General features: G+C 29.7%; 2 protein-coding genes and 1 long non-coding RNA gene across 4 annotated transcripts in view; 2 read left to right on the top strand and 1 right to left on the bottom strand.

The window, feature by feature from the left end:
* LOC136988546 (peroxidase-like) overlaps positions 1–2,660 on the top strand; it is a 5,241-nt gene extending 2,581 nt beyond the window's left edge. Inside the window, exons 7-16 of the mRNA XM_067286420.1 lie at positions 365–532; positions 613–714; positions 786–908; positions 990–1,231; positions 1,305–1,437; positions 1,513–1,640; positions 1,760–1,962; positions 2,043–2,212; positions 2,313–2,421; positions 2,499–2,660. Of these exons, the coding sequence (XP_067142521.1) occupies positions 365–532; positions 613–714; positions 786–908; positions 990–1,231; positions 1,305–1,437; positions 1,513–1,640; positions 1,760–1,962; positions 2,043–2,212; positions 2,313–2,421; positions 2,499–2,589 (1,469 nt within the window). The 3' untranslated portion in view covers positions 2,590–2,660. The remainder of the gene's footprint in view (positions 1–364; positions 533–612; positions 715–785; positions 909–989; positions 1,232–1,304; positions 1,438–1,512; positions 1,641–1,759; positions 1,963–2,042; positions 2,213–2,312; positions 2,422–2,498) is intronic.
* Positions 1–12,354, bottom strand: part of LOC136988579 (uncharacterized) — a 17,959-nt gene extending 5,605 nt beyond the window's left edge. Inside the window, exons 1-3 of one of the 2 annotated variants that reach the window (XR_010882778.1) lie at positions 12,180–12,354; positions 2,484–2,573; positions 2,318–2,414 (exon numbers count right to left, since the gene is read on the bottom strand). This is a non-coding gene — a long non-coding RNA (uncharacterized lncRNA). Of the gene's footprint in view, positions 1–2,317; positions 2,415–2,483; positions 2,574–12,179 lie in introns of those variants that run through there. The other variant, XR_010882777.1, reaches the window with a different exon arrangement.
* LOC136988545 (peroxidase-like) lies at positions 10,092–26,341 on the top strand. Its single transcript, XM_067286419.1, has 15 exons — positions 10,092–10,189; positions 18,381–18,572; positions 19,172–19,263; positions 19,396–19,507; positions 22,681–22,898; positions 22,980–23,150; positions 23,221–23,382; positions 23,458–23,559; positions 23,627–23,749; positions 23,820–24,061; positions 24,156–24,288; positions 24,368–24,698; positions 25,528–25,697; positions 25,774–25,882; positions 26,111–26,341. The coding sequence occupies exons 1-15, from the start codon at positions 10,182–10,184 to the stop codon at positions 26,190–26,192; spliced, it is 2,247 nt and encodes a 748-aa protein (XP_067142520.1). The 5' UTR covers positions 10,092–10,181; the 3' UTR covers positions 26,193–26,341.

The raw sequence follows: 26,341 nt of genomic DNA, 5'->3' as shown, positions 1-26,341 counted from the left end.
GCTAAAATATTTCTCCAGTTGTCCTTCATCGGGTGAAATACTTCCCTTGACCCAGTTATTGGCCCTGTTGTTATAGACTTCTTGGTGTAAATCACTGAAGGACAATATGTCCTGCAGCAAACCGCATACAGTACCGCAAGGTCGAAACTTTATGATTACTTGTCAGATAACAACCTCCTTCCGGAAATAAAATGGGGCGTAGGCCAGACTGGAATTACTGTTTCCTTCTGTGAATTTCTCTTATTTTATTGACATTGAACATTCCTGTTTTAAAAATTCGATTGACGTAAAAAATAGTTTTAACCTTTCCTTTAAAATCAATCAGAAAATTTTTGCTTATTTTTAATTGAAAACATTTTTCAAGATGCAAATGATCTGGATTTCGACTGCTGCGGAATACCTCCCGAAAAGCAACATAAGAATTGTATGACATTGGAAATTCCACGTAACGATCCTTTTTATTCACGTCATGGGCAGACATGTATGGATTTTAAAAGATCAATTGCCGGACATCGACCCAGTTGCGCTCTTGGTAAGAATGTTCAACAGTAAGATTTGCAACCAAATACAAAAAAAATATTAAAATTTGAAAAAATTTATGAACAATTTCAGGTCCTAGAGTTCATGTCAATCTCTTAACCGGATCGATCGACGCAAACTTTATCTATGGTTCCACTGAAGACTTGTCTAGTAAACTACGATTAGGAAGGCGGGGTAATCATCGCTTTCGTAAAACTTAAAAATTTTCTTTAATATAAAACATAAAACATTAATATATCAATTAGGATTAATGAAAACATGGGACCGTTTCCAAGAATACGGACTTAAACCTCTATTACCTGCTCAATCTGATAACGCTGAACGAGACTGTATTGCTAGACCTCGTCGAATGTATTGCTTCTTGGCTGGTAAATTATTATGTTCCTTGTTAACGTGTGTGATATATTGCTTATCAAAAAAACTACAATTATCGTTATACATAATTCTAGGAGACGAACGAGTTAACGAACAGATCCACTTGACAGTTTTGCACACTCTTTATGTCCGAGATCATAACAGACTGGCTACAAAATTAGCTCAGTTGAATCCACACTGGGACGATCATAGAATATATCATGAGACTCGCCACATTCTTGCAGCAGCTCTGCAATATATTACATACAACGAATTTTTACCCATGACTCTAGGAGACGATCTGATGCACAAATATAATCTCACTTTATTAAAAGACGTAAGATACATTTAAAAACTTATATATAACTAAACTCTATGTCTTTCTTATATCTAATTTTCCATTATCTCAGGGATATTGGAACCACTATGATCCAGATGTCCATTTAGGTTTAGGAAACGCTTTCCAGGCAGCTGCCTTCAGATTCGGACATACCCACATTCAAGGGATGGTTCGAAGATATAATAAATATCACGAATTTTTAGGTATACAAAAGAAAATTACTTATTTTAGCTTGCAATAAAATTTAATATTTATTTTAAGTTATTATTTATTTTAAGGTCAACACGAGCTGCACAACCTCCTCCGACATCCCTTCATTCTGTACGAACCCGGAAAATTAGATGAATTAATAGGAGGTCTGATAAATACACCCGCTCAAACATATGACCCATTTATCACAGACCAGGTAAGTTTTATGTAAAACGCACTTCACTGCAATGAAAACGTGTACTGAATGGACAGACGCTTTTACAGGATAGGTTTATCATTTCGAAATGTTCAAAATCATTTATTCCTTCGAATTAGGTGACCAATCACTTGTTTCAAGAGCCACCCGATCATTTTGGAATGGATTTGGCGGCAATGAATTTATTGAGAGGAAGAGAACACGGTTTACCCGGATATAACGACTATCGTGAATGGTGTGGACTACCTCGCGCTAAAACCTTTGCCGATCTAGAACCTTATCTAAATAACCAAACAGCTTTTAAGTATTCTCAAATTTACAAGTAAGCATATTATTATTAAACGTTATTAATAATTAAATTTCGATTTTTTATTTTATTTTTAATTTCGAAATTTTTCCAAGGCATCCTGACGATATCGATCTGTGGAGTGCTGGCGTTTCCGAAAGAGTTCTACCTGGAGCTATGGTAGGCCCTACTTTCGCTTGCATCATAGCTCGACAGTTCTCGAATTTGAAGAGAGGAGATAGATTTTGGTTTGAAAATTCTGGCTTCCCCTCCGCTTTCACTCCAGGTTTGTAGATATTTTTCATCAAATTTCCAAAAAAAAAAAAAAAAAACGAAAAAAGAGGAAGAAGGAAAGTTTATTTTTTAAACTTATAATTAATTTCTAGAACAACTGCGTGAGATACGAAAAGCTACTCAAGCCAAAATTATATGCGAAAATGCTGACGATATGCCCACTATTCAACTTTGGGTGATGAGGCTCCCACATCCTATTTAGTAAGTACATAACATGTAACTTTTTCTTTTATTATATAGTAATTAAATAAAATCTGACTCACATATTCGTTTTCTAGTAATCCCCGACTTCACTGCTCCGATATTCCCGACATAGATTTAAGATATTGGCAAGAAGATCCAGTCCACGGAGGCTACAAGAAAAAATAAGCGATTCAAAATTAAAATACTGTACTTGTAAATAACTTAGGCTACGATAAATTATTGCTGAAAGGAGTAGTCGAAAAAGCACGTCTCTGTAAAATATTCTATACATTGTACAAAAAAATGACGTTCATTTCGTAAAAGTTCTTCACGAAATGAAAATAATAATAAAAAAATTATATTTTTACAAAAATTAATTCATTTAGATGTTAGGATGGCGATTGATAAAATTTTTAAGAGAAAAGGCAAATTAATTTGTACATAGTTTTTTATTGGTTCTGGGAATAAAAAAGTTGTTTTGATTTTTTTTCCTTTTTTTCGTTCTGGATTAATTATACAGAAAAATAGCAGTCGTGATATAATTTACAAGTCAAAACAAAGCCACGATTTCTTCACCCTATATCCGATAATTCGACCAAACCCATAAGTCTTACAATTGAGGGTCAGAACAAAGCGTTCTACTTTGGGACAATACCGACCTATCCATAATTCCAACCTTTGTTCCTCGCCCAACATTTGATAAGACACGAAATCCATTTGTCAATGTCCGTTCTTAACTAGGACAGAAAAACTCCGTCTTTTACACGGTGTCGCCATCTACTGTCCGTCACGGAAATCACTTTACTAGAGCAGAATAAATTAGATCAAAACAGGAGTTTAAACACGCGTATGATATATAGTTGTGTTGATCTAATCGTGTAAAAAATGATAATTAAGTGCTACGCTATCTGCATGGCAAAAAAATGAAATTAGCAGACATTTATAGATTACGTAAGGGGTTGACAATGACGCACAAAACTTAACCCCTTCAGAAAAATAACTCAGGTCGCCGACCGAATGGAATTTGGCGCGTCCCATCACCTTGGGGTAATTTCTATCACCGTTTTCCTTTAACATCTTCGCGGGTAAATATACGATACTTATGGTTCAATTTTTTTTTTCTTTTTTCGAGGAAGCATCACTTTCTCTTCAATTCTTTCCTGGAAAGGCGAATCTTCCAGAATTGTTTCCTCGAGTTTGTCATGATCTAGATTTATTTTAAAGTATCGTACTATCATTTGTATTCCATCCGATGATAATCTATATAGGATATACATAGCGCGTGTCTAATGTAGATCATCACCGTTAAAACGTCTCTCGATTCTTCTCTGAAAAGATAGTATGAAGTTTCCAATACAGTTCGACTCCTAATCGAGAAAAATGCAAAATAATCAAATTAATATCGGGTAGGGGGTATTACATAAAAATCTCCATTTCCTGCATCATTAGCAAAAGATTAATGAATATATAAAGGAAAATATGTTACGTTCCGCGTGACACAATGTCACAACTGCATTCCGTACGCCGGAGGAGGCACAGATGATACGAAACTAATTCGCTAGTCATCTTAACGAAAATAATAATAATCTTTTTAAGCCCGAACCGTTGAAGATTGAGTTGTTCTAATAGTTAAGGTTATCGCACCTGTGTCTTCTCAAATTAACTCTGTTACAGCTTTTCAATTAAATATTCTATTCTCAGTCTTGTTTCAATAACCTTTGCATCTTATTCGACCTAATTTCCTCGACTAAGAAGTCGAGTGCAGCTATTTATACAACTAGGTTACAGGAGTGATAATCCCTAAATAAAAAAAATCTTGACTTTCTCAATTTAATAACAAACTTCCTCCATAAAACTTCATTAGAGAAACCGAGAGTGTTTCGATTTACGTTTCTGTTTTATTTTATAGACGTCGAAGAGCATTAAATTATAACAGAGGCTGTTATTTTTAGATAGGTTTCACCTGACCAGTTTTTAAAGTTGCATCATCAAAATTTATAGAAAATTCATCTGGTCGTTGGCTGTACAAGTTATTATTTCGGGCAGATGTTTACGGATTTGTTCCGATTATAGAAGCATATTTTAGAATTTATTGATATTCTTTAGGAACTGTAATCGTTTTATTTAATTTTAATTGATTCTTATGCAAATATTCGTCGCTTTAAAGGCAAGACATTCGCCTGTTATATAATTTGTATTTATAAAGTGTTTAGACAAGAAATTTCTGTATTGTTTGGTTACACGCAATTAAACTGATGTGTAAGTGTTCTGTACATTATTCTTGTAATTAACGCGTAACATTTATAGAACACAAAACTTTATATTATATTATATTAAAACTGAAAATTGAATTAGTTATTATTTTAAGGCACTCTTCATGCCCGCTTTAAAGAAATTAATAGGTCTACATTATATGATTTGTTATTATGCAGATTACTTTTAATAATCATCATTAAGTAAGCTTTTTCTTGTTTTAAGTACAGTGCATATTTTTAATATTGTTCAACAATTATTATGACAACGAATCGATAAAATTTATAAATTAAAGATGCAAATTTAATTCCTATACAATACGCATACTTAATGCGTGTGAAAAGCAAAAAGGTGATCGATTTCTTGTATAGGCAACAATACATTAGCTTAGTTTCGTGACTGTGAAGTATGCTTCACCCTTTATGACTCACATATATTAAAAAACTGCACCACTTCTCCTTTCTTGCTTTCATTAATTAATAATAATAGTAATCATTCACTCGAGTGCCTTACCCACAAGTAGTTCCATAAGAGACCCCGTCATGTGACACGGCCCAAAGTCTAATCGAGAATTCACCCGGAGCATTCACGTTTCATAAAGAACTAGTATCCTTCATCCTTCTTCATTTATTTTTTACGCAATCTTCATTGTGTGGAGAGATAATTGCTTCGGGGCTATGTAATTCTGCTCGGTACGCGTCAGATAAGAAGGCATATATCGAAGTGATAAATGCTTTTTACAGATATAATTGCCACCGGTCTTGCTTTTGTTTAGAAAATAGAACAATCGAATAATTACTAAACTTTGGCTTCGATCGTCTGGTAAAGACCATCTGCGAGTATGAAGGAATTTACGAGTTCCACATTTTTCATTCGGGACTACTAGTTTGTTTCAAAATTTCTCTGCCAGGTAGGGTGGCCCAGTTACCCATAGGCGAAGGCGTCTGTGTGGTTATTGTGGGTAGCCGAGTCTAGTTTTTATGCTATTATCCCCTCTTTAAGACGATAAAATGGCCTATTTAAGTATTAGGTCTCCAAAGAAAATTCGAATAGCCTTTTCTGCATAAAAACACAGACAGACAACAGCTAGTTAGAAGGTCGTGAGAGTATTATATTTAAATAAGACATTTTTATTCACGTTTTCGGATGATATTTTCCAATCGAGGAGTCGAGTAGCTTCTCAGACTGTATAGCGATGGAACGTGATTCCAATTATAACTACACTCTACGCTTTTTGTGTCTCTCGGTACTTTCACTGATTCTATTAACATAAAAGCGGTCTTATCAGCTTTTAAGCGGTTCTCTTCAGTGCCTGGTTCAAAATGGTCAGTAAAGACCACATCATCTGTGAACCCACCTCTAAATGGGTTCTAGGCCAGAGCGTGATGATCAAGGGTCGCTTTTGTCACGACGGAATCAATCTGGTTAAAATAAGCCACTTTTTCCGTCACGATCGGGAATATTTCTCTATTTCACTAGAAAAATGTCGAAACAATGATTGATAAATTATTTAAATCTCAACTTTCGATTGTTTAAAACGGGAAAAATTCACTTTCCTCGCAATTCCATTTATATTCAAACGGTTTTAATTGGTATAAAGAGCTTATTCTTAATAGTTTATAAAAAAATTTTTTGTAGACAAACTAGGAAGTTTTTCTATATAAGTAAATGTAATATTTGCGTTTTTGGGAGTAGTTAGATAAAATAAACTCCAAACGGTTGGAAAGATTCGTGTTGTGATTTCATTTTAAAGCGACGATGTGTTTGGTAGATTTCTCTGGAGCGTAAATAAAGGCGGTCATAATCTTTATCGGAATGTCTGAATGATGTTTTATCATCAGAAATTACATCAGAAGTCCCAGTTTACTTGTTTACTTCGGAATAAGAAGATACGTCCATATGTAACGTTCATGTAAGTAGTAGTCAAAATCTTCGAATTTCTTTTTGAAACGAGTATCGTATAATGTATATATTTGAAGGCTTTCGTCTTTCTATATCCAATTAGCATTTTTAATAATGCAAAAAAATATCACTAGATCATACAAGTTTACATTCGATATTGAAATGGTAATTAGGGAAAACATAAAACTACAATAATAATTTAATTTAATTTAAAATGATAAACCTGTAAGTAAAATTAGAATAATTTTGCATACAAGTTTATCATTTTGTTCATGTTGATTTTTTAAATTTTCTTTTTTTTCTTGTTTCGAAATTTGTGAACGAATTAATGTTAAATTTTTCAGAGTAATATTATATCTACATTATTACGTTACAAAATATTAAAATCTTAGATTCTGTTTATCAAATTCTTCACAGGTTAAATACTACCATTCCGACTTTCTTTTAAAACAAGTATCGTTTAATTTCAAATAATAATTATAATAATAGAAATAAAATAAATTATATTTCATTATAAAATTATTTAGGATTAATATAGGTCGTTAAGCGATGCATCATCGCGCTCAAATATTTAGAATTATATTCAAGTAAAATATGGTCTAATAAATCTTTTCAGATATTATTGAATGATTTATATAGGATCTAGCTATTTGTCAAATTCTGTTTTTGTTTATTTATCATATCTTTTCGGATATGACAAGCTTACAGAATAAATCTAAATGAAATTTAGTTTTTGGTGATAAACATCAAGGCTTCTGAACTCGGTGTTGGCTCTGGATCAAAGCGTCTGAATTTCTTAAAAATTGTTAGAATAATTCAAATATATTTAATTAAAATGAATTAATTAATGAATATATTATTTGAATTATTCTAATAATTTTTAAGAAATTCAATTAAAATTTCACATGAAATTATTAGTAATCAATAAATGATTTAAAACAATTAACTAGGTAATTAGATATTCTTTAAATTTTATTTCTGCCAAGTCCTTTTTTGTTTGCCAATTTTTGATAAACAACAACTTTGTTTAGGAAATAAATTGTAAAACAAGCTTAGCAAGGTCGTCGCTTTTTTTATTATCCTTAAACAATTATTATTTTCAATTTATCGTTTTCCCCAGTTATATTTCTATCTCAACTGAGAAACTAGCAATAAGATAAGTAATCTGGTTTATATTGGAATCTCTCTTGCATGAAGACTGTAACAACTCTGAAATCATTCAGCATAACCAGACTATATCTAGAAAGAATACCATAGACCTATTTGATTTTAACTCTGTTAAATCACGCGATTTTATCTTTAAATCTAATTTAAACATTATTTTATACATTTCTTTAAATCTTTTATATTCTAGTGATGTGTGGACTTTCTCGAAAAACTAGTCAAAAATGATTTATAGTCACGCTTAATTTTCGCTTAAGGGAATTACCACTAATTTGAAATTAAAAAACGACAAAGGTGAAAGAAGGTATATTATTAAGAATAATTATAACATTAATTATAATTATCCAAAACTTAATTACCATGTTCTTAGACTATTATTCTAGCATATCCTGTTTCTAAATAGACTTTCATAGTCTTTACATAATGGTCTTGTAATTTGTAATGAAACGTTATAAGTTACATTAGTTTATTTTATTCAATGGCCTATATAATGGATATTTAACCAGATCTTTTTTTAATTCCACAAACAGCAGTACTATATGTGTCATCCTGAATATGAGTTACGTTCGATGCGATTAACGGTTCTCTTAACCTCGTTGAAGATACCACTGATTTTATTAACATGCATATAAATATGAATATAGTCAGAGCACATTTACGGACAGGTCTACAAGAATTCTGTTGAATAACAGAATAGGTTTCTTAAATAATATTTAAACTGACCTCAAAAAGTTAATCTTTGTTACCCCCACAAAAGGAAACATCTAAGAATTGCCACGTGTGGACGAAATATAAAATTCATTTCAAAAATTGCAACATATATAAGTTTAATCATTGCCTAAAATAATTTTAAAGCGGCAGGACTGAGTATGTATCATAATGTATTATTTAAAACATGATTGTTTAAAATTGATCTATTCATTGATTACATAGCAACTACTCTATTCCTTATCCATCATATAAATCTCATCTTATAGATGTTCTAGTTAGTAGAAAAGTATTTAATTCAAATTTATAATATCGAATATTAATGGATTTAAACGAGAAGATATCAATAAATTCAGTTTGGTGATTCGAAGCTATTTAATTTGATATGATTGATATTAGCTTCAGTGATAAAACCACTTCTTGGTACAAAATTGCTAGTAAATCGCGATTATGACGGTTAAAAAAAATTCTATAATGTTTCAAAAATTATTCAAGGTGATTCATTAAGATTCCTTTCCCTCTTTAAGAAATAAAGTACTCTTTCTTGCGTGAAATAAGAAGTAAAATAAAGATCTGTTGTCTCGGAAGGTACGATATATATGTCAGTTGTTATCTTCAAGTTTCTTTTCAAACGAAAGTTACAGATGTTATTAAGGTTAAGAAAATATAACCGAAATAAAAAGAAACACCGATTGTGGGATAATAATCTAATCATCTCTTCGGACAATGCTAAAGAAAAATCTAGAACAGTCTGAACTGTCAATTGACGTACGTCAACATCTCTGTCAGAGATACTTGTTGGGCTTTATAATCTAACGTAGTAATAACTCTAATTTGTTTTATGGAGAACCTTTATTATCGGAAACGGTATTGTTTATCGGATTATATACGGTCACAATCCAAACTGAAGACAGTTATTATTACATAAATTTTTTCTTTTTTTTATAATGTTACATAAAAATACTTAAACGACTTCAATCGAGATTATTGATCATTTGAAGTAGAGGAAAATCTTGTAATAGTATAGTAGTTAGGAAAACAAAAACTGACTACTTCAATATTTGTGAGTGTAATGCGGTTCAATGTGTTTTCCTCTAAAATGACAACTTTTTAAAAAACAAACTGTAAATTCAAAAACACGTTGATGAACAAGCTGAAAATGGATTGATGGCATCAATCCATTTTCAGCAAAACATTATATTAATGCAAAACGTGTCTTTATTCGATTTTTTTTAATATTAAAACTGTAATAGTGACTTTAAATTCAGAATTTTTAAAAATGTATATTTAATTAATAATTTCTAACTTCCCTTTTCGAAGCTTTTCTGATTCAGAAATGTAATTTGCAACGTTTTTCGTGAATTAAATCGGTTGGAGGGCGGTAAACTTTATCAAATGCGCTCCGGTAGGTACCCTTCTATTTTAATATTTATTCGTGCTAGGTCGAGGATATCAGTTATTCCTATGCTTCGCCTTCTCGTCTTCGTAGCATCTGTATGTATTCCGAACTGGGCCAACGACGAATCGCCTCCCGCAGTCACGTGAGGCGAACGGGTATGGGACTATGGACGACCCCTTGATCTGCCAGCGACTAATTCTGGAGCAGAATTGGGGGAGGGACGGGCGATATATAAGCATCTCTGCTCTTCCTACAGGTCATTCGCTGTTAAATCGGTGTGGCTGACGCTGACAGGTGGATTTTTGTGGTGGGTTAACGGATTTTTTTTTAGTACAGTTTCTTCACTTTTAGAATGCTTAGGTGAGTTTTTGTTAATTAATTTTTTCTGTTATTATTAGTAATTATCCGAGTGTTTATCATAGTTAAAATTATAATTTTGCGTAAATGTAGACATTATACGAATGATGGTCCATCTCTATGCGCATTCTGATGAGAACACCAAGATGAAATGATTGTTATGATAGTAAAATGTATAAGTTTATTTATAACGTTAATTCTAAAACGTTGTCTATTTTTAAAAAATGAATAAATTATACATATAGAATATAAATAGATTTAGATTCCGGAAATAATAGCGCATTCTTTAATTATTTTATATACTATAGACAATATAATATTTGTAATCGTTTCAAATTTTCTTTGACTTTAGACAAATATATTTGAAAAATAAAAATGATGAAATTTTTAAGTACATTTTTGAAAACGTGACGATTTGATAAAGTGACAGAAGCCCCAAATTTTTAACTGAGTTTTTTAGAGTTAATTTTAGTGACTTTTCCAAACAAAATCATCTATGTTATATATTTTTTAATTAAATGTTTTTAAATGGGCGATATTTAATTATAATTTTAATTCTTACGTAATTCTGTCCCGTCACCATTCCAAAGCAATCAAGTAATATTTTAAAGCCGAGAGCAAAACATCGAGTGCAACTTTCCTACTTTTCTTTCTCAGTAAAAAGTTACATCTTAGTCTTTTCCTTCCTGAATCAAACAGACGGATGGAGGGTTTGTAGGTCAAAATAAAAATCATCGACCACAGTTCATCCTTTGGTAGGAACACGTTTGACTTCCCCTCTTGTAGCCGGAGGCGTCGGAATTGCCTCATTTCATGCCTCGAAGCCATGAACGACGTGTTGAGAATTGGTGAATTTGCGCAATGGTTGTCTAGTCGACCCAAATGCCTTCCCTTTCTCCCTGTTCTTCTCCAAAGTTGCTGGGGGCAATCGAACGATCAGGAGAATAGGTCAAAGAAAAGATCTGTGGACAATATTGTTATGAGGGCGTAGGCTGCATCGTTACTATAAGATCGAGAATGGATAAAAGTAGATTTGGGTGACGAGGCCATTCTATCTTCCCAAAATAAAACAAAACCGAAAGTATTCTCAATGGATCTAATTAGTAATATATATTCACATACAAATTTTCAAAATGAGAAACTTATTAGACGATAACACGGATTATAAAAATCTCTCGAGTTCTTCGAGATTCTATTCGAAATTCACTTAAAACTTATGTAATTAATATTCATTGTTTGACCTAAATAGAATTTTTAACGTCACGAAAAATCGAAAATTTATTCTTGATTAGTTTTTACTTTTTATGCTTATTTTCCTTCTGCAATTAATGCTAAATAAATCAGAATAAGATTTATATATTTGTAAGAAACAGAATTTATTATTATGTATTGTTTGAATGTCCACGAAATAAAACGGCAATAAAATTTGTTTTGGTGACGAGTCATATGTTAATACCGGACAGATTAACTCCTCAGAGTAAATAAAATTTCAAAAGAATTAGCAAATAGAATGAGGTCAGAAAACGCGATCCCAGTCGTGTTACGCTTTTGTGGCTATAATGATGGCCCCATGAAGTGCATAATGTGGGTTGTTAGACTGACAATGTAGATACATTTTTGTTAGACGGAAACCGTATCTACCGAGATCAAAATCTTAATAAAAGATTGTCGATAAGTATATAGGAATGATGCCTAAGTTTCTATCTAATCGATCTTTTCGAGCACTGAATAGAACTTGATTGGATCAATCACTGATAATAATATATATATATATATAAACTCATCCTGAAACTTGACCTATTTATCGAAGAAAAGGAAATTAGTATTTGTGCGACTTTTTAGGATCTTCGCATTATCAGACAAATGTGCTTGGCAAAATTTTATCTAATAGATAAGAGGTGTCGAATGGGGAATCACGTCCAGACAAACCATTGTTTATTCTCTTCGTTTTCCTAGTAATTGATAATAGAAAAAGTTCATTTCGTGTACTTACCCAGCACGAACTGTATTTGTTCCTTTTCTCCATAAACTTCTCTTACAATGGTTCCTTTTTTTCATCTTTATAAGTTTCTTTTCACTGTCTTTATAAATTCAAATTGCTACAATGGATTTCAGTCAAACTCATTAACTAGTTGCGTCATCAAGGTTAAGCCTAATCCATTTTTTCATAACATTTGTATAAATGTAATATAAAAAACAATTAGAAAACAATAGAAATATGAAACTATTCCACATTATATAACAATATCAAGCGACTTAATAACGAATTTACATTTTTGCAGCAGAATTACGCGAAGAACCTTCACGAAAATTACAAATACACGACCATTGACATAAATTACAAAACACGCAGTAGCAGACGAACTAACTTCTATGACAATATCTAAATTTTTTAACTTTGTTTTAAAACTTATTTATTATTTTTTATTTTGTGTTGTATTAAATTAAAAATAATAAAAATTAACTTTTAATGCGATTAATTTTAATATGACGTCAGCAATTGAAGATGTCATCGTCTTTATTTAGGCTTATTTATACTTATTTAAACGACATTCTCTTCTAATAATATTTTATTATATTTATTTAGAAGGAAACATTTAATAATTATTAAAATGTCCTGTGTAAATAATAATAATAAAAAATTCATAAAGATCGAAACACGTCACGTGCCCATAATTTCGCGCCTCACGTTTTTCTACAGCCGATAAAGATCGTCTGCTCAGATTATCTACGAGGTCAAACATCTTTTGATGAATAATGCGGGGGAAAAATCGATAATTGTTACAATTTACAACATTTCCAGTTTACGAAGAATTAAAATCGCAAATTAGAGTTCACTTTCCTTAGAAAAGGATGTTGAACTCGGCCATTTCGAGTTTTGGAGTGTAAAAATTCAAATATAGGTCTGAACTTTCCTTTAATTATTATAATTTTATGTTAAAAATTTGATTACTATTACACCCAAATATATAAATAACATCATTAAATTTAATAATTTAAATATTAAACAAAAATTGAAAAATTTCCCAAATCATAATTAATAATTGATTAAGATTAGACCCAGATACAGGATAATCAGCAGGATCAAATGACCCTGCTGATCTTCCTTCATCTGGGTCAAATCCTAACCAATTAATAGCAGACTCTTGATAATCCGGCTTTTCAATTATCTGGACATGCCCCCCATTGAAATGTCTTTCTCTTATTCGTGTTTAATAGAGAGGTTGCGGCCGAAGTATTCATCTTCGGCCGCGTTTGGAACGTCAATAGAATTGACGTTCCAAACGCCATTGTCAAACTTCTAGGCTTACAAGATGGCGGCGCTCGACGTTCCATGTTCACGTTTTCGAGATGAAAACTTCGGCCGCAACCTCTCATTATTTTTCAAAATACGTAAACTTGTAACATTAACTTTAATAAAAAATTAAACTTGCAACTCCTGCGCATAATTTCGCAACAACAAAATGCAGCTGGAAAAAAGAATCGGTGCAGAAGGGGCGACGGGTCATGTTCATTTCTTGGAATCCTATACACTCAGTAATCCGGCACTACTCTGAATGGCCGGTATAGCAAGTCTACTGTATAATTTCATGATATTTTTACATAAAAAAGACTAAATTTTTGTAGCTTTTATATGTCCGGGAATCAAAATTTAATTTTTTATACGAAAAAAAACGTGATATATGAAAATGAATAGATCAAAGTTGGGTCTTATGAAGTCCAAGTTATCTCAACACCTGGTTATGATATTTGGATATCAAATTTCAATTATCAAACATTACATTTTATGTAAAATTACATAAATGGAAACTTTTTAAGTTATCAAATTATTAAAAGTTACAAAACTAAATTATGATATATTTTTTTTAATAATAAGCATTAAGTATTATAATAATATGCATCCAATTTTATAAGTAGAACTAATTATTGATTTAATTATTTATAAAATTATGATTTCTCTAATTAAAAATGTCGATCCAATTATAATAATTGTGTAATTTTAAAAACTATGAAATTATAATTATACATAATTTATTAATTAGATTTAGCAATTAATTTATGAAAAATAATTATCTCTTAATAAATTTTATATAAAATTCTTACATTTTCATAAATATCACAACTGACATACAATTTTATTAAATGATATTAAGTTTAAAACCAGATCTCTCAGTGAGATTAATTTTAAACATAAGAATTTATTGGAAATTTTTGACCTAAATATCTTCACTACATAATTTAATATTTTATGAATTTTTATTTATTAAGTAAGCAATTTAAATAGCATTAAAAATAATGAAACTCTACTTATTTCCATGAATTCCAAAAATTTTAATTAAAGAAATATTGTAAATCAATATCAAGTATACCAAATAAACTTAGTTTTGCAATGATCTGAGCTTATTTATTCTTTAATAATTTGAGAAGTGGCTTAAACTTTAATAAAAATTTTCCTTTCAGTAAGATTTTTATGATCAGTACACTTTATTCATTAAATTAAAAGTGAATAATAAATATAAATTTGTATTATATTAGTTATATGGTATATTGTTTATACTTCTATTCTATATCATATGAAATTAAAGTTACTACGAAAGATCTAAAGTAGTAAAGAATTTTAAAGTATTTTTAATCAAAATTTTACAATCTTTCAATTTTTGTTATTAACAGATAAAGGAAATCATTCAATTATAAAATTTTTCAAATCCTTTTTAATTAAAAGAAATCTTGGTACAGCTATCTAATGCGATTTTATTGTAAGACGGTCCAACAATAAATGAATGTATTAGTGTGATAAATTTATCGTAAAATTAATTACATTGTTTTAAATTAGTCTTATCTTAGTCACTGATATTTAGGCTCTGATTAACAGTTGATAAAGATAACAGTAAATAGGTTGAATATCTGCTAATCAATATCGTTAGTTAATTAAATCTTACATTATTTTAACCGAACTAAACTAATATGATTGATTAAAAAATGCTCCATTCGTAAAAATTTGCTTGCCATGTGGGATGGCATAGACTTTTGCCGCAATTTAATGTTATTTTTTTCGACTTTTCCTCGTCTCAGAACTAAATTAAAGTGAAAATAAACACCATTCTAATTAATAGTACAAACTGAAAATTGTATATCATTACTCAAAGAGTTATTTATTATAAGGTTATGAGTATTGTTTGTTATCGATGATTTAGAATCCATAACTTAAACTTTTTGTCTTGATTTTTTCCAAATATTAGCTTAAATATTTTTATCTAATAATTTTTTTCATTAACTCGAGTTCTGCGAGAAAACTTTCATATAATATAAAATAAAATACTGTAATTAAAAACAATAAATTAATTAAATATTAAATAAATCCCATTTTCCCGTTTAATGTATAAATCTATATTTGTATTCTTTGTGATCTATTTTTTGATTTCATGCAAAATAATTTTATCCGGAGTTCCGTAGTAATATTTTTAATGTAAAAAAGTATTCCGCCATCAAATTAAACTAGGAAAAACACCCGAGGTCATTTTCTGTAGCAATCACAACTCTCGGAATATTTAATATATTTCCTCCTTAAGGTATAAGATGAAAACTAGTTCCATGGCATTAAAAAGATTTACTCAAATAACTACATGTTCTGTATCTCGCGGCACAATATAAGGTGAAAGAAAACGACTCCTTAATAAAATCTATTCTTACTTAATAAACTTTTTATCTATAACTAACACAAAATATTTAATTGGTCATAACTTTATATAAAATTCGTTTCTACCGTTAGGAAATTTAATATATTACATCTTTTAAAATTTATCACCTTAATAGGCACCAGAAGGAAAATAGTTAATTCGTCTTGCTTTATCACTTGAAAATTCATAATTCATATAAAATAAATATAAAATAATACTATAAATTCGCAACAGTTAAATTAGATATTTTCATCATCATATGTACATTTAATCAATGAACCAGGATTCCAGATATTTGATATGTATGATTTTTCTTTATCTTTTTAATTTTTATGCTGCTTTTAATCTTCTCAATACATCAATTTTTTCCTTAAGTTTCTAATTTAAGAAAACATTACTTTTGTTAAAATAGCGTTTCCATAAATTAATTACACTTTAACCACATGAATTTTATCGATTAATTTCATCAAATTTTATTTATTTATTTACAGTACAAGAATATACCTTAAATAGCGAATCATAAAGTATAAACTCATAAATTTAAAGACATCTCTCATGCTTACGTTTGATTTAATAATAGAAAAAATTTAATTATACGTTTTACTAAATAATAATTTTATAAATAAATATCATTAATATTATATTACCACATTAATTTTATTTATATATATGATACACATCTACATACATTCATTGATCCTATATACATTCTTCATTTCAGTATTAAATTTATTTTTATTTTTTATTACTGTATTTTAGAAGACTCTGGATGAACTTTTTAAATGAATACAAAGGGATAACTTTGAATGAGCGTTGAACTGAGGTTTGTCATGACAACCTGAAACTGTCTTAACTTCAAACGATAGATAAAGTTTATAAAATGATTTCTTCGCCCGAGTTAGCAATTAGGCTTAATATCATTAAACAATAATTTGTCCTAATTTATACTTGTATAAATTGAATTCTTTTAAAATAGATATGCCAAATGAAAACACAATTATAATTTTAGAAAAGGAAACACATTGAGGAAATTAAATCATTGATCAATATTGTCAATCTTACAGATATTGTTGAGATAATAATTTTATAAAGAAAATGTTGCGTTATATATACAGTATATTTATTTTATTTTGTGTTTTTAATGAACTATTCTGGCTCCTTAAACTTTCCGAAATGACGTTAACCGTGATAAGTTGTTCGTTTAAAACTTATTTCGGAGACCCGCGTAGAGAGCTTAACAAGCTAGAGATTTTACCTCGAATTTTCTTTCGTTAAACAAAAATTGGTCATATTGCACCAATTTACTAACGAAATAATATTCGACTAGAATATTTGCTAGTCTATCTTATTCAAGTGAGTCTTATTTCGTTTTATTAAATGTTTATAAAAATTCCATAGATTCTTATAAAGGAAATGTTTACAAGAATAGCAGTTTATTTAAAAATACACAATTATTAATGACTCATTTTAAAAAGTAACAGTCAACTTTTTATTTGGTAAATTACAAGACTGCTAAAACAATTTTTCTGTCTGAACCATTATAATACTGTATTTCATTTTATCAAAACAATAAAAGTATTGTATTATTCTAATTCTGTTTTGAAATTTAAATTGAATCAGTGTATATTTTAATCAAGACGTTTTAATTTTACGGTAACTTAACAAAAATAGTTTTCTTAGAATATAAGATATAAAATCAAGAGCAAGTCCATGATTTGATTAATTTTTGAATACCGTACAAAAACTAAAATAATTTATACATTAATTGAAGTTCGTTTATGGATAGTTCTTATCAGGTTCGTGCACAAGATGTTTAAAAGGGTGGAATTAAAAAATATAAGCCTATACATTATTTTTCGTAACGTAGATTATTAATTTTTAAATGTAGGTATAACGAGTAACACATTACAGTAGACTAAAAAGTAACTTAACCAGTACAAAATAAGTACCGGTATGCTATACAAATATACTGTTTTATTCATTCTTTAATTCTTTCCAAGTGAAGAGGGAAGCAAAATCCAAAAATTTCCGTGTGCGTGGCCTTGGTTTCTATATTAATTTTTCTAAAAAAACTATTTCAAAATAAATAATAATAGTACTTTATTATATATAAATTTATTTTTGAAAATAATTTTACGTTGTAAACTTTATTTTGAACGATAAGTATTATAATTTTTCGTTTATAAAAGCATTGTAATTGTGCTATACTAAATAATACTTAATTTAATGAAAGAATTCTTATTTGTTTTTAAATAAATGTATAATGTTTTATATGACGTCATTAAGTCGTGATTATATATTTTCCATGGCAACAATGGAACATTAACCTCCATTCGCGTTTCTCTTATCGGGTGTTTCAGAATAGAGTTTTTTTAAAATAATTTTTTCAAAACTTTCTATTTCTTTAATAACACAAAACAATAATTCATTCTATATAAAATTTTCGTCGGATAGTCAATAGTAATAAACCTAAAGAAGCAATAAATCAATAAATAAACAATTTTGTCCATTTACAGGTATGTATTGGTGACGGTTATTTTGCTGGTTTTGGGAGATAATATAATTCTCTCGGTCCAGCAAGTAAGACCCCCCTTCAACAATGATTATTCTCCAGGATGTGCTTTAGTTTTGAAGAGTGGAAAACGAAGAGTTCATTCCAAAAGATCCTTACCACCGGGCATCCAATTCATCAAGGCTTTTGTGGAAGAGTAAAAACCTTACTTTTTTTTTAAATGTTAGATTTATAGAGATTAATGTGGAGAATTGTCCAGCTTAAGATTACACAAGTAAATAAATGATAGCAAACATTTAATTCATACAGAACGTTTTATAATACATATACAGACCGGATGTAGTTCATTATTATGAATGCTATTTAATGATTAAAATCAAGAGCACGTCTATAAAATTAAAAAGATGATCTTAGATGTTCAGGAACTAATCCTAGACGCTTAAATTAAAATAGAAAATATTTTTAATAATATAGGCTAATGGAAAAGTATTACGACATAAATACATAGAGTTGGTTAATATGTTATAATCCGTGAGGGTAGAGAATAAAAGGAAGGGGGTCAATTCATGTTTGTAAGTAAGTGAATCGCGTTATTTTGAATCTTTTTCCTCCTTCAGTTTACTCGTCGGGAGTTGAAAGTTCTAACCTTTGCTCTGTGAGCTAATTCTTCTCCAGTTTTTTCCTCCACGTTAGCCTCTATGTAGGCCAAGGTTCGAGGTTATCCAACCTTGCACCTGACCATGTCACTTATGTCTCACGTATTGTTCTATACAGTAAATGTTATGAAATTTTTAGCTGGAGAGTAGAAGAAAGTTCAGAAAGCGGGCCAGACTGTATTACATTTGACGACATTAACAGAGCAGTGCACGAAGCCAGAAGAAAATTTGGTAAGTGTGCCATGCGGAAACAGTTGTTTATAATATTCAAGACTCAAACTGAATTAATAATATTCATTTTACCTTTGTCAGAAAATTTTGCCCTTAATAAAACTTTACGAGGTTTTATATTCTCTTCTACAGGACAAGAAGTTCCATGGGAAATTCAAGAGTTGTCTTCAGTACAGCCTAAGCCCGAACATATATCAATTGTAGCCGAAATTCTGCTAGAGGCGACAAAAATATTGGCTCACAGGTTGTTAAATATTCATAAAAGTTTTTAAATTTAAAATAATTTTTAAATGAAGTTCAAAGATGGGCATAAATATAATATAATGACCCAATTGTATTAAATTTTATGGCAAAAGAGGTCACGTTATACGATTCTCAATTAATTTTCCTTTTGCCAAATTCGGAACTCAACAAAAATTCTGTTAATATCAGATCGCCTACATACCATATTGAGAGATTTTATATAATAACTAACTATATATTAACCTCTTAAAAGAAAAAAAAAGAGTAATATATACGAGACATCTGAAGACTCGAATCATTATTTTGACGTTAGCCATTAAGTTTTATTATTACATCATCTTACGTCGTGACATTTAAGTAAATAAAAAAATGAGGGTCTCATAAAAAATTAATCTTTGACCTTTTAGCCTTAAAACGTCTTGTTTGCTTTTGCTTCTAGGGTTTTTTCCATTATTAATTTAAAACTGTTCATTATATTCTTATGCAGTAAGTTTAATTATATAATAAAAATATTCGTATTGTATAATTATACTGTATAATAGGAAAAATGTTATTTTTATCTCAATGTAATTATATTCATAAAACACTAGAAAACCGTATTTCCTACAACTGATTCTTGAAGTGTTATCATGCACTATGATTTAGTAATTCAATGAAATATTGTCTTTTAAAGAACAATTTTATGTAACCAAAGTAATTAATTTTAAATGTTTTATATTTGAATTGGCATCGAGTCTGCATTTATGAAAACAAAAATATATATTTAATTGTCATACTTTTTATCAGATGCACATTAAATAAGTAAAAATACAAACAAACAAGAACTAGCGAAATGTAAAAAGTGAATGAGAAACACAATAAATCTTTAAAATATAAATATAATGAAACATTTGATACAGTTCTTATATGTCAAGTTTCTCTCAATTTTGCTCAAAATTAAATATAAAAAATAAATTTAATCATTACATTTCTTACAACATTTATTTTTAACCGTTACATTTTAAAAATATTTCAGAAAATCATCTTTATTCTATAAAATATTTTATTTTTAAAATATAATATTAAAAATATTTTATAAAATATTATTTTTTCTTATCTTATTAAATATTGATAATGTAGTGAATAATTCAACTTAATACTACATTCAAAAATAATTCAACTTAAAGTACTGTACATGAAGACCAAGAAGAACAATTAAAACACAAAATATTTTAATTGTTCTCCTTCTTGATCTTCATGTACGTACTTTCGATTCAAAATTTGTTTTAGTTGTTTTTGTAAATAGTAATACTATAATTTAAACAATAAACAAAACAATTTTACGTATTATTTTTTAAAATTAGACCAGCGCTTGTGACTTTTGTTATAATTAGAGGCGAATTAAATTATTTTTACAAATATTCCATAAGTCTGTCATTGAGGTGTTTGTAATTTCTTTAGTATTAACTATTGATTTCGAACTTGGTACATTTGACTCACCTGAAGTTGACGGTAAATCTTGTATGTCGTCTTCTATCTGTGAGTCAGTTTCATCTTTAGACATATTCTATACTTCTTTATCCACAGGTGAACTGAAGTCAGTTATTAGTTTAGTGTTAGCAGTAATAAGCTCTTTCCTGTTGCTTGACTTACTTCGACCCGACGGGGGTGTCTTCCACGTTTTGTCGGGGATCTTTATAAGGGACCAGGATTAGATTCCACTCCAGAAATAAGTAAAAGTATTAAAATTAATTTAATATTATCGTATTTTTCCAATAAAAAACATTTGAAAAACTTCAATCGTATTGTTAAGGTCTGATAGAAAATGAGCCAGCAGCCACGATACACCCCCTATTTTCGCAAATATTAAATAATGGAAAAGAGAATAACTTTAAAAAAATCCAAATTTACTTTATATATATTTTATAACTAAGTATTTAAATTAAAATAATTTTAAAATATTTAACGAATGATAGTTACTTTAAAAACATTGAACATATGTAATTATGTTCGACGTTTATATATCAATACATAATCATGATATAGGCTTATTTGTATATAAAGTACATAAATATTATATTGCTTCGGATTTAAGACAGTTCACTTTTAAAAATGACGTTTTCAAGAAAAAGTTGGATGATATTTTAAACTACATTTTTCTACTTAACTTATTACAGAGTAAAAACATATTTTATTTTAAATATATCAATAAATTAACAATGTAAATAAAAACAAACAGGAAATGATATAAAATTGTCACTATATAAAGATTTTAAAGAATGACGAGAAATATTTTAAATTTAAGATACTTTCAAATCTGGAAACCTGGAAAAGTGTCTTAAATTCGAAGCAATATGATACATAATTTTTAAATAAATAAAATTTCCTAATGAAAGTATATGAGAAAATAATTAATAACGTATAAATAAATTTCTTCCGCCTCCACAAAAAACACAAAACTTTATTATTCTTAAACAACATTAACTATCACATTTATTATTTTCAAAAAAAAAAAAAAAAATCTTCCTTTGCTTCAAGTGTAATAAATTTAGAATTTCTAGATTTGAATATCACCCAAATGCCTTTAGAAGGTGTTAACAATGTTAAAATAAAACAGAATTAAATATTTTTTTACATTCCAGCAAACAACAATAGTCTTGTGATTTAGAAAATCTATTTCCAAGCAGTGAAGTGAAAAATTACTTTCCTTTTGCGTTAAGATTGTTGTCGTAAAACGTAATTCAAATATTGTTTTAACGCTTGAGTACATGTTTAAGGTCGACATTCAATTAATAATTATTTTTAAGTGCAAATTCCTCTTATTTCTTATTGTACAGTAAGCTATATAGGATTTATACGATCACATTTTTTTTTTTTTTTTGTTTCAACAATTCTAAAACAAGAAAAATTAATTCCATACCCAGTGCCGTAACTAGCCATTCCTGTGCCCTGTGCAAAAATTTGCATTTAGGCCCCTTAATTAATTAGGTTTGGGGAAAATAATAAAACAAATACACGCATTTTGGGCCCCCCTTCCGAGTGGGCCCTGTGCGGGTGCACCTGCCTAGTTACCGCATGTCCGTACCACAGAATGAAGCACAAGAATACAGTTTCTAAAAGCAATATTTCAATTTTTAATTTAATAAAAATATTTTATGAGTAATATTTAATTGGTTTTTAAATTTTGTTTTCTAGATTCTATCTCTCTTTCGATACTATAGCCCATGGACTCCCGCAAATCGAAACTTCCAAAACAATTATTAATGATATTTGTCCTACTTTTCTCAAACCAGTGAAATGTGAAGTCAGTCGTTATCGCACTTTGACTGGAATGTGCAACAATTTAGACAATCCCTCCTGGGGTTCTGCTCGATCGGCTATGGTTAGATTTTTGCCTCCTAATTATTCAGATGGTATAAATTCCTAAATAAATATATATAGTTTTTACTTTTTTATTTAATGTTATTGTTTTCTGATTCTCTCATTTTTCAAAGGAATAACTGCACCTAGACGAGCGTATGATGGAGAATTGTTGCCTAGTCCCAGAATTGTCAGTTTGGTCATGCATCACGATGTAAGCGAACATGATTACGGAATCTGTAACATGATTGCTGCTTGGGGCCAGATGTTAGATCACGATTTAACTAGAGCAGCTCCTTCTCTTGGTATTAAAACTTAATCTTTCAATGGAATGAAATTCAATTATCTAAACTAAATTAAACTTTATTTTTGTAGATCAAAGTAAAAGAAGCATAGAATGTTGCAAATCGCAGCAGAAACATTATAACTGCTATCCAGTTAACATTCCCTCCGATGATCCGTTTTATAAGTTCTTTGATCGAAAATGCATGAATTTCGCTAGATCTCTGGCTGGTTTGCAACCTGGATGCAGATTAGGTGAGTTACATTTGTTTTAATAATTTAATTGTAATTAAATGCTGGCCCACGATTAACTTTTTAAATTACTTTTAGGCCCTCGTTGGCAAGTGAATGCGATATCTGCTTACATAGATGGAAATTTCATTTATGGGAGTAACGAAGAAGTTGCTAACAGATTAAGAGAATATAGAGGAGGTGAGCATTTCGAAATAGTTTTAACCAAGAAAAACATTTATTTACAATGGTTTATCATATTTTCTAGGAAGGTTGAAAACGTCACCTCTTTATCGAAATTTGGGATTAAAAGATTTACTTCCTATGAAAACTGTGGATCCAGACTTGGGTTGCATTGCCAGACCGAGAAATTTATATTGTTTCGATGCCGGTGGGCAAATGTTAAATTAGATCTATTCCAAAAATATTTTGCATTTTTATGATTTATATCTCTTTTGAAGGCGATAATAGAGTCAACGAACAATTGCAATTGGCAGTGATGCACATTTTGATGATGAGAGAACATAATCGAATTGCAGGCATTCTTTCACAAATAAATCCTCATTGGGACGATGAAACAATTTATCAGGAAACACGACACATTATTTCTGCAGAAATACAACAAATTACTTACAATGAATTTTTACCAGTTGTCTTGGGAGATGACATGATGAAGAAATACGACCTACAACCTTTAGCAAAGGTCGAGAGAATTAATTCCGATATATCCAGTTAAAATGCACTTTTTATGCATAATCAATTTCAATAGTAAAAATCTCTTACTTTTCTAATTTCAGGGTTACTATCAAGGTTACAGTCCTAAAATAAATGCCGGTATAAGAGCAGCCTTCCAATCTGCAGCTTTTCGATTTGGACATAGTTTATTACCGGATGTTACCGAACGATATAATAAATATCACGAGAGAATAGGTAGATATTAAATGTCGAAGACTATTATTAATCATTGTGTAATTAATAGTAATCTATTATATTTACACCACATTTATAGAGGCCATTCGTCTATCAACTCAATTACTGCAACCGTACGATTTGTACAAACCGGGAATTATCGACACTTTTATTTTGGGTCTTATAAATCAAGAAGCTTACCGTATGGATACAGAAATCACTACCGAAGTAACGAATCACTTATTCGAGAAACCTGGCGATAGGTTTGGAATGGATTTAGCATCGATGAATATGCAAAGAGCGAGAGAACATGGTTTGCCCGGATATAATCGTTATAGAGAATATTGCGGTTTACCACCTGCTAGAAGCTTCGATGATCTCGTTGGTTTAATGCCAAATAGAACCATTCATCGTTACAGCAAATTATATAAGTAAGCTCTTTATTTTTAACAAAATCTTTTACAATAATCATTATTATATTACAAGGATTTTCATAACTTTTACAACAGATTTTTTTATCATCGAAAAGTAATGCTTAAAAACGAGATTATACTGACAAATATTTTAGTTCAGACTCATTAATAATATATTTTTTAAGCTTTAAAGCTTCATTTTGAATGAATTGTGCATTTTTACTAATGTAGCTATATTAAAATTACTGTATCTAAAAGATTTACAATTCCTCAAGGTTTAGGCTTTAGGGGGAAAAAATCGTTAAAAATTTATTTTAAATTTTTTCTTCTTTTAAAATTAAAAGATATGAAAATTATTATTAGGTATACTAAAATTGGATTAAGATCAGATATCATTGTCTATTAATAGAAATTAAAGGATGTCAGAAATTTTCTCAAGTTAATATTAACCGCCAGTAGGCGAAACAATGAAATGCGGAAACCTGGCTTCGTTTCCTGGACTGTAGCATCAATTGTCACGACAATAGAACAATTCAATCATCTGATAAAATAGATAATTTAAAGGCTACCTTTTAAAAGCTGAACATTTAAATTTACAAAAACGAACTCCCATTTTGATTACAAATGATTTATCCAATAAACTTTACAAAGTTTTAAAAGATATGCTCTGTCATGATCTCATTTTAACCTATTTAATATGTAAACTTAACGTGACTAACGCACATCAAGTAGAAAGCTACTTATTTCTAAGTCACGTTATTGCAATTTATACCAAAAACTAATAGTCAAGTAATTTTTGCGCTTATTTTTTAAATGAATATTCACAATTGAAAATGTTATCTTACAGAAATATCCACGATCTTGATTTATGGAGCGTAGGTATTGCCGAATTTCCTATTCCTAAAGGTCTAGTTGGTCCGACATTTGCTTGCTTAATTGCCGAACAATTTGCTAATATCAGAAGGGGAGATCGGTTTTGGTACGAGAATCCAGACTGGCCTTCAAGCTTCACTCCAGGTAATTAGCACTTATTAATATCGGGGAAAAATAATAATAAAAGCAATCGTTTTCACGTGAAATTATTTTTAATCAGCTCAACTTCAAGAAATAAGAAAAGTAAAATTAAGTCGACTTTTGTGTGATAACGCGGACGACATGATCAGTGTACAGATTCATGCTATGAGAATGGCTGATCCAAGACAGTAAGTCACAATTTTCTTCAAAAATTATCGGAATTATCTATAGATTTAAAGACTAATTTATATATATAAATCACTTTTTAACGAATTTTTATGAACTCGTTTTGTATATGACGTAGCATCCAATTTATTTCTAATAAGTCTGAACTTTCATAAACATAGAAAATTTTAAGAGGGACGAAAATTCAAAACTATTTCACTTCCCAATGAGAGAAAAATCTTTTGTTTCAGAAATCCACGATTAGATTGCGGAGGGCCAGATATACCAAGAATGGATCTGACAAAATGGAGAGACACTAAATATGACAAATGAACAGGCAGATTTTACAACCGTGATCCCAATATGTAAATACCGTTTGAACTCTTATTTAAGCTTCAGAACCACGAATGTTGAAGATGGTGAAAATTGTCTTCCATTTAGGAGGATGTTTGTCATTAAGTACAATAAATTCTAAATCATTT

The sequence above is a fragment of the Centruroides vittatus genome, unplaced genomic scaffold, assembly GCF_030686945.1.
Source record: "Centruroides vittatus isolate TY-2023 unplaced genomic scaffold, ASM3068694v2 scaffold_3315, whole genome shotgun sequence".
Taxonomy (NCBI): Eukaryota; Metazoa; Arthropoda; class Arachnida; order Scorpiones; family Buthidae; genus Centruroides; species Centruroides vittatus.
Note: the sequence above shows the minus strand (reverse complement) of the source record. Positions and strands in the feature narration are given on the sequence as shown.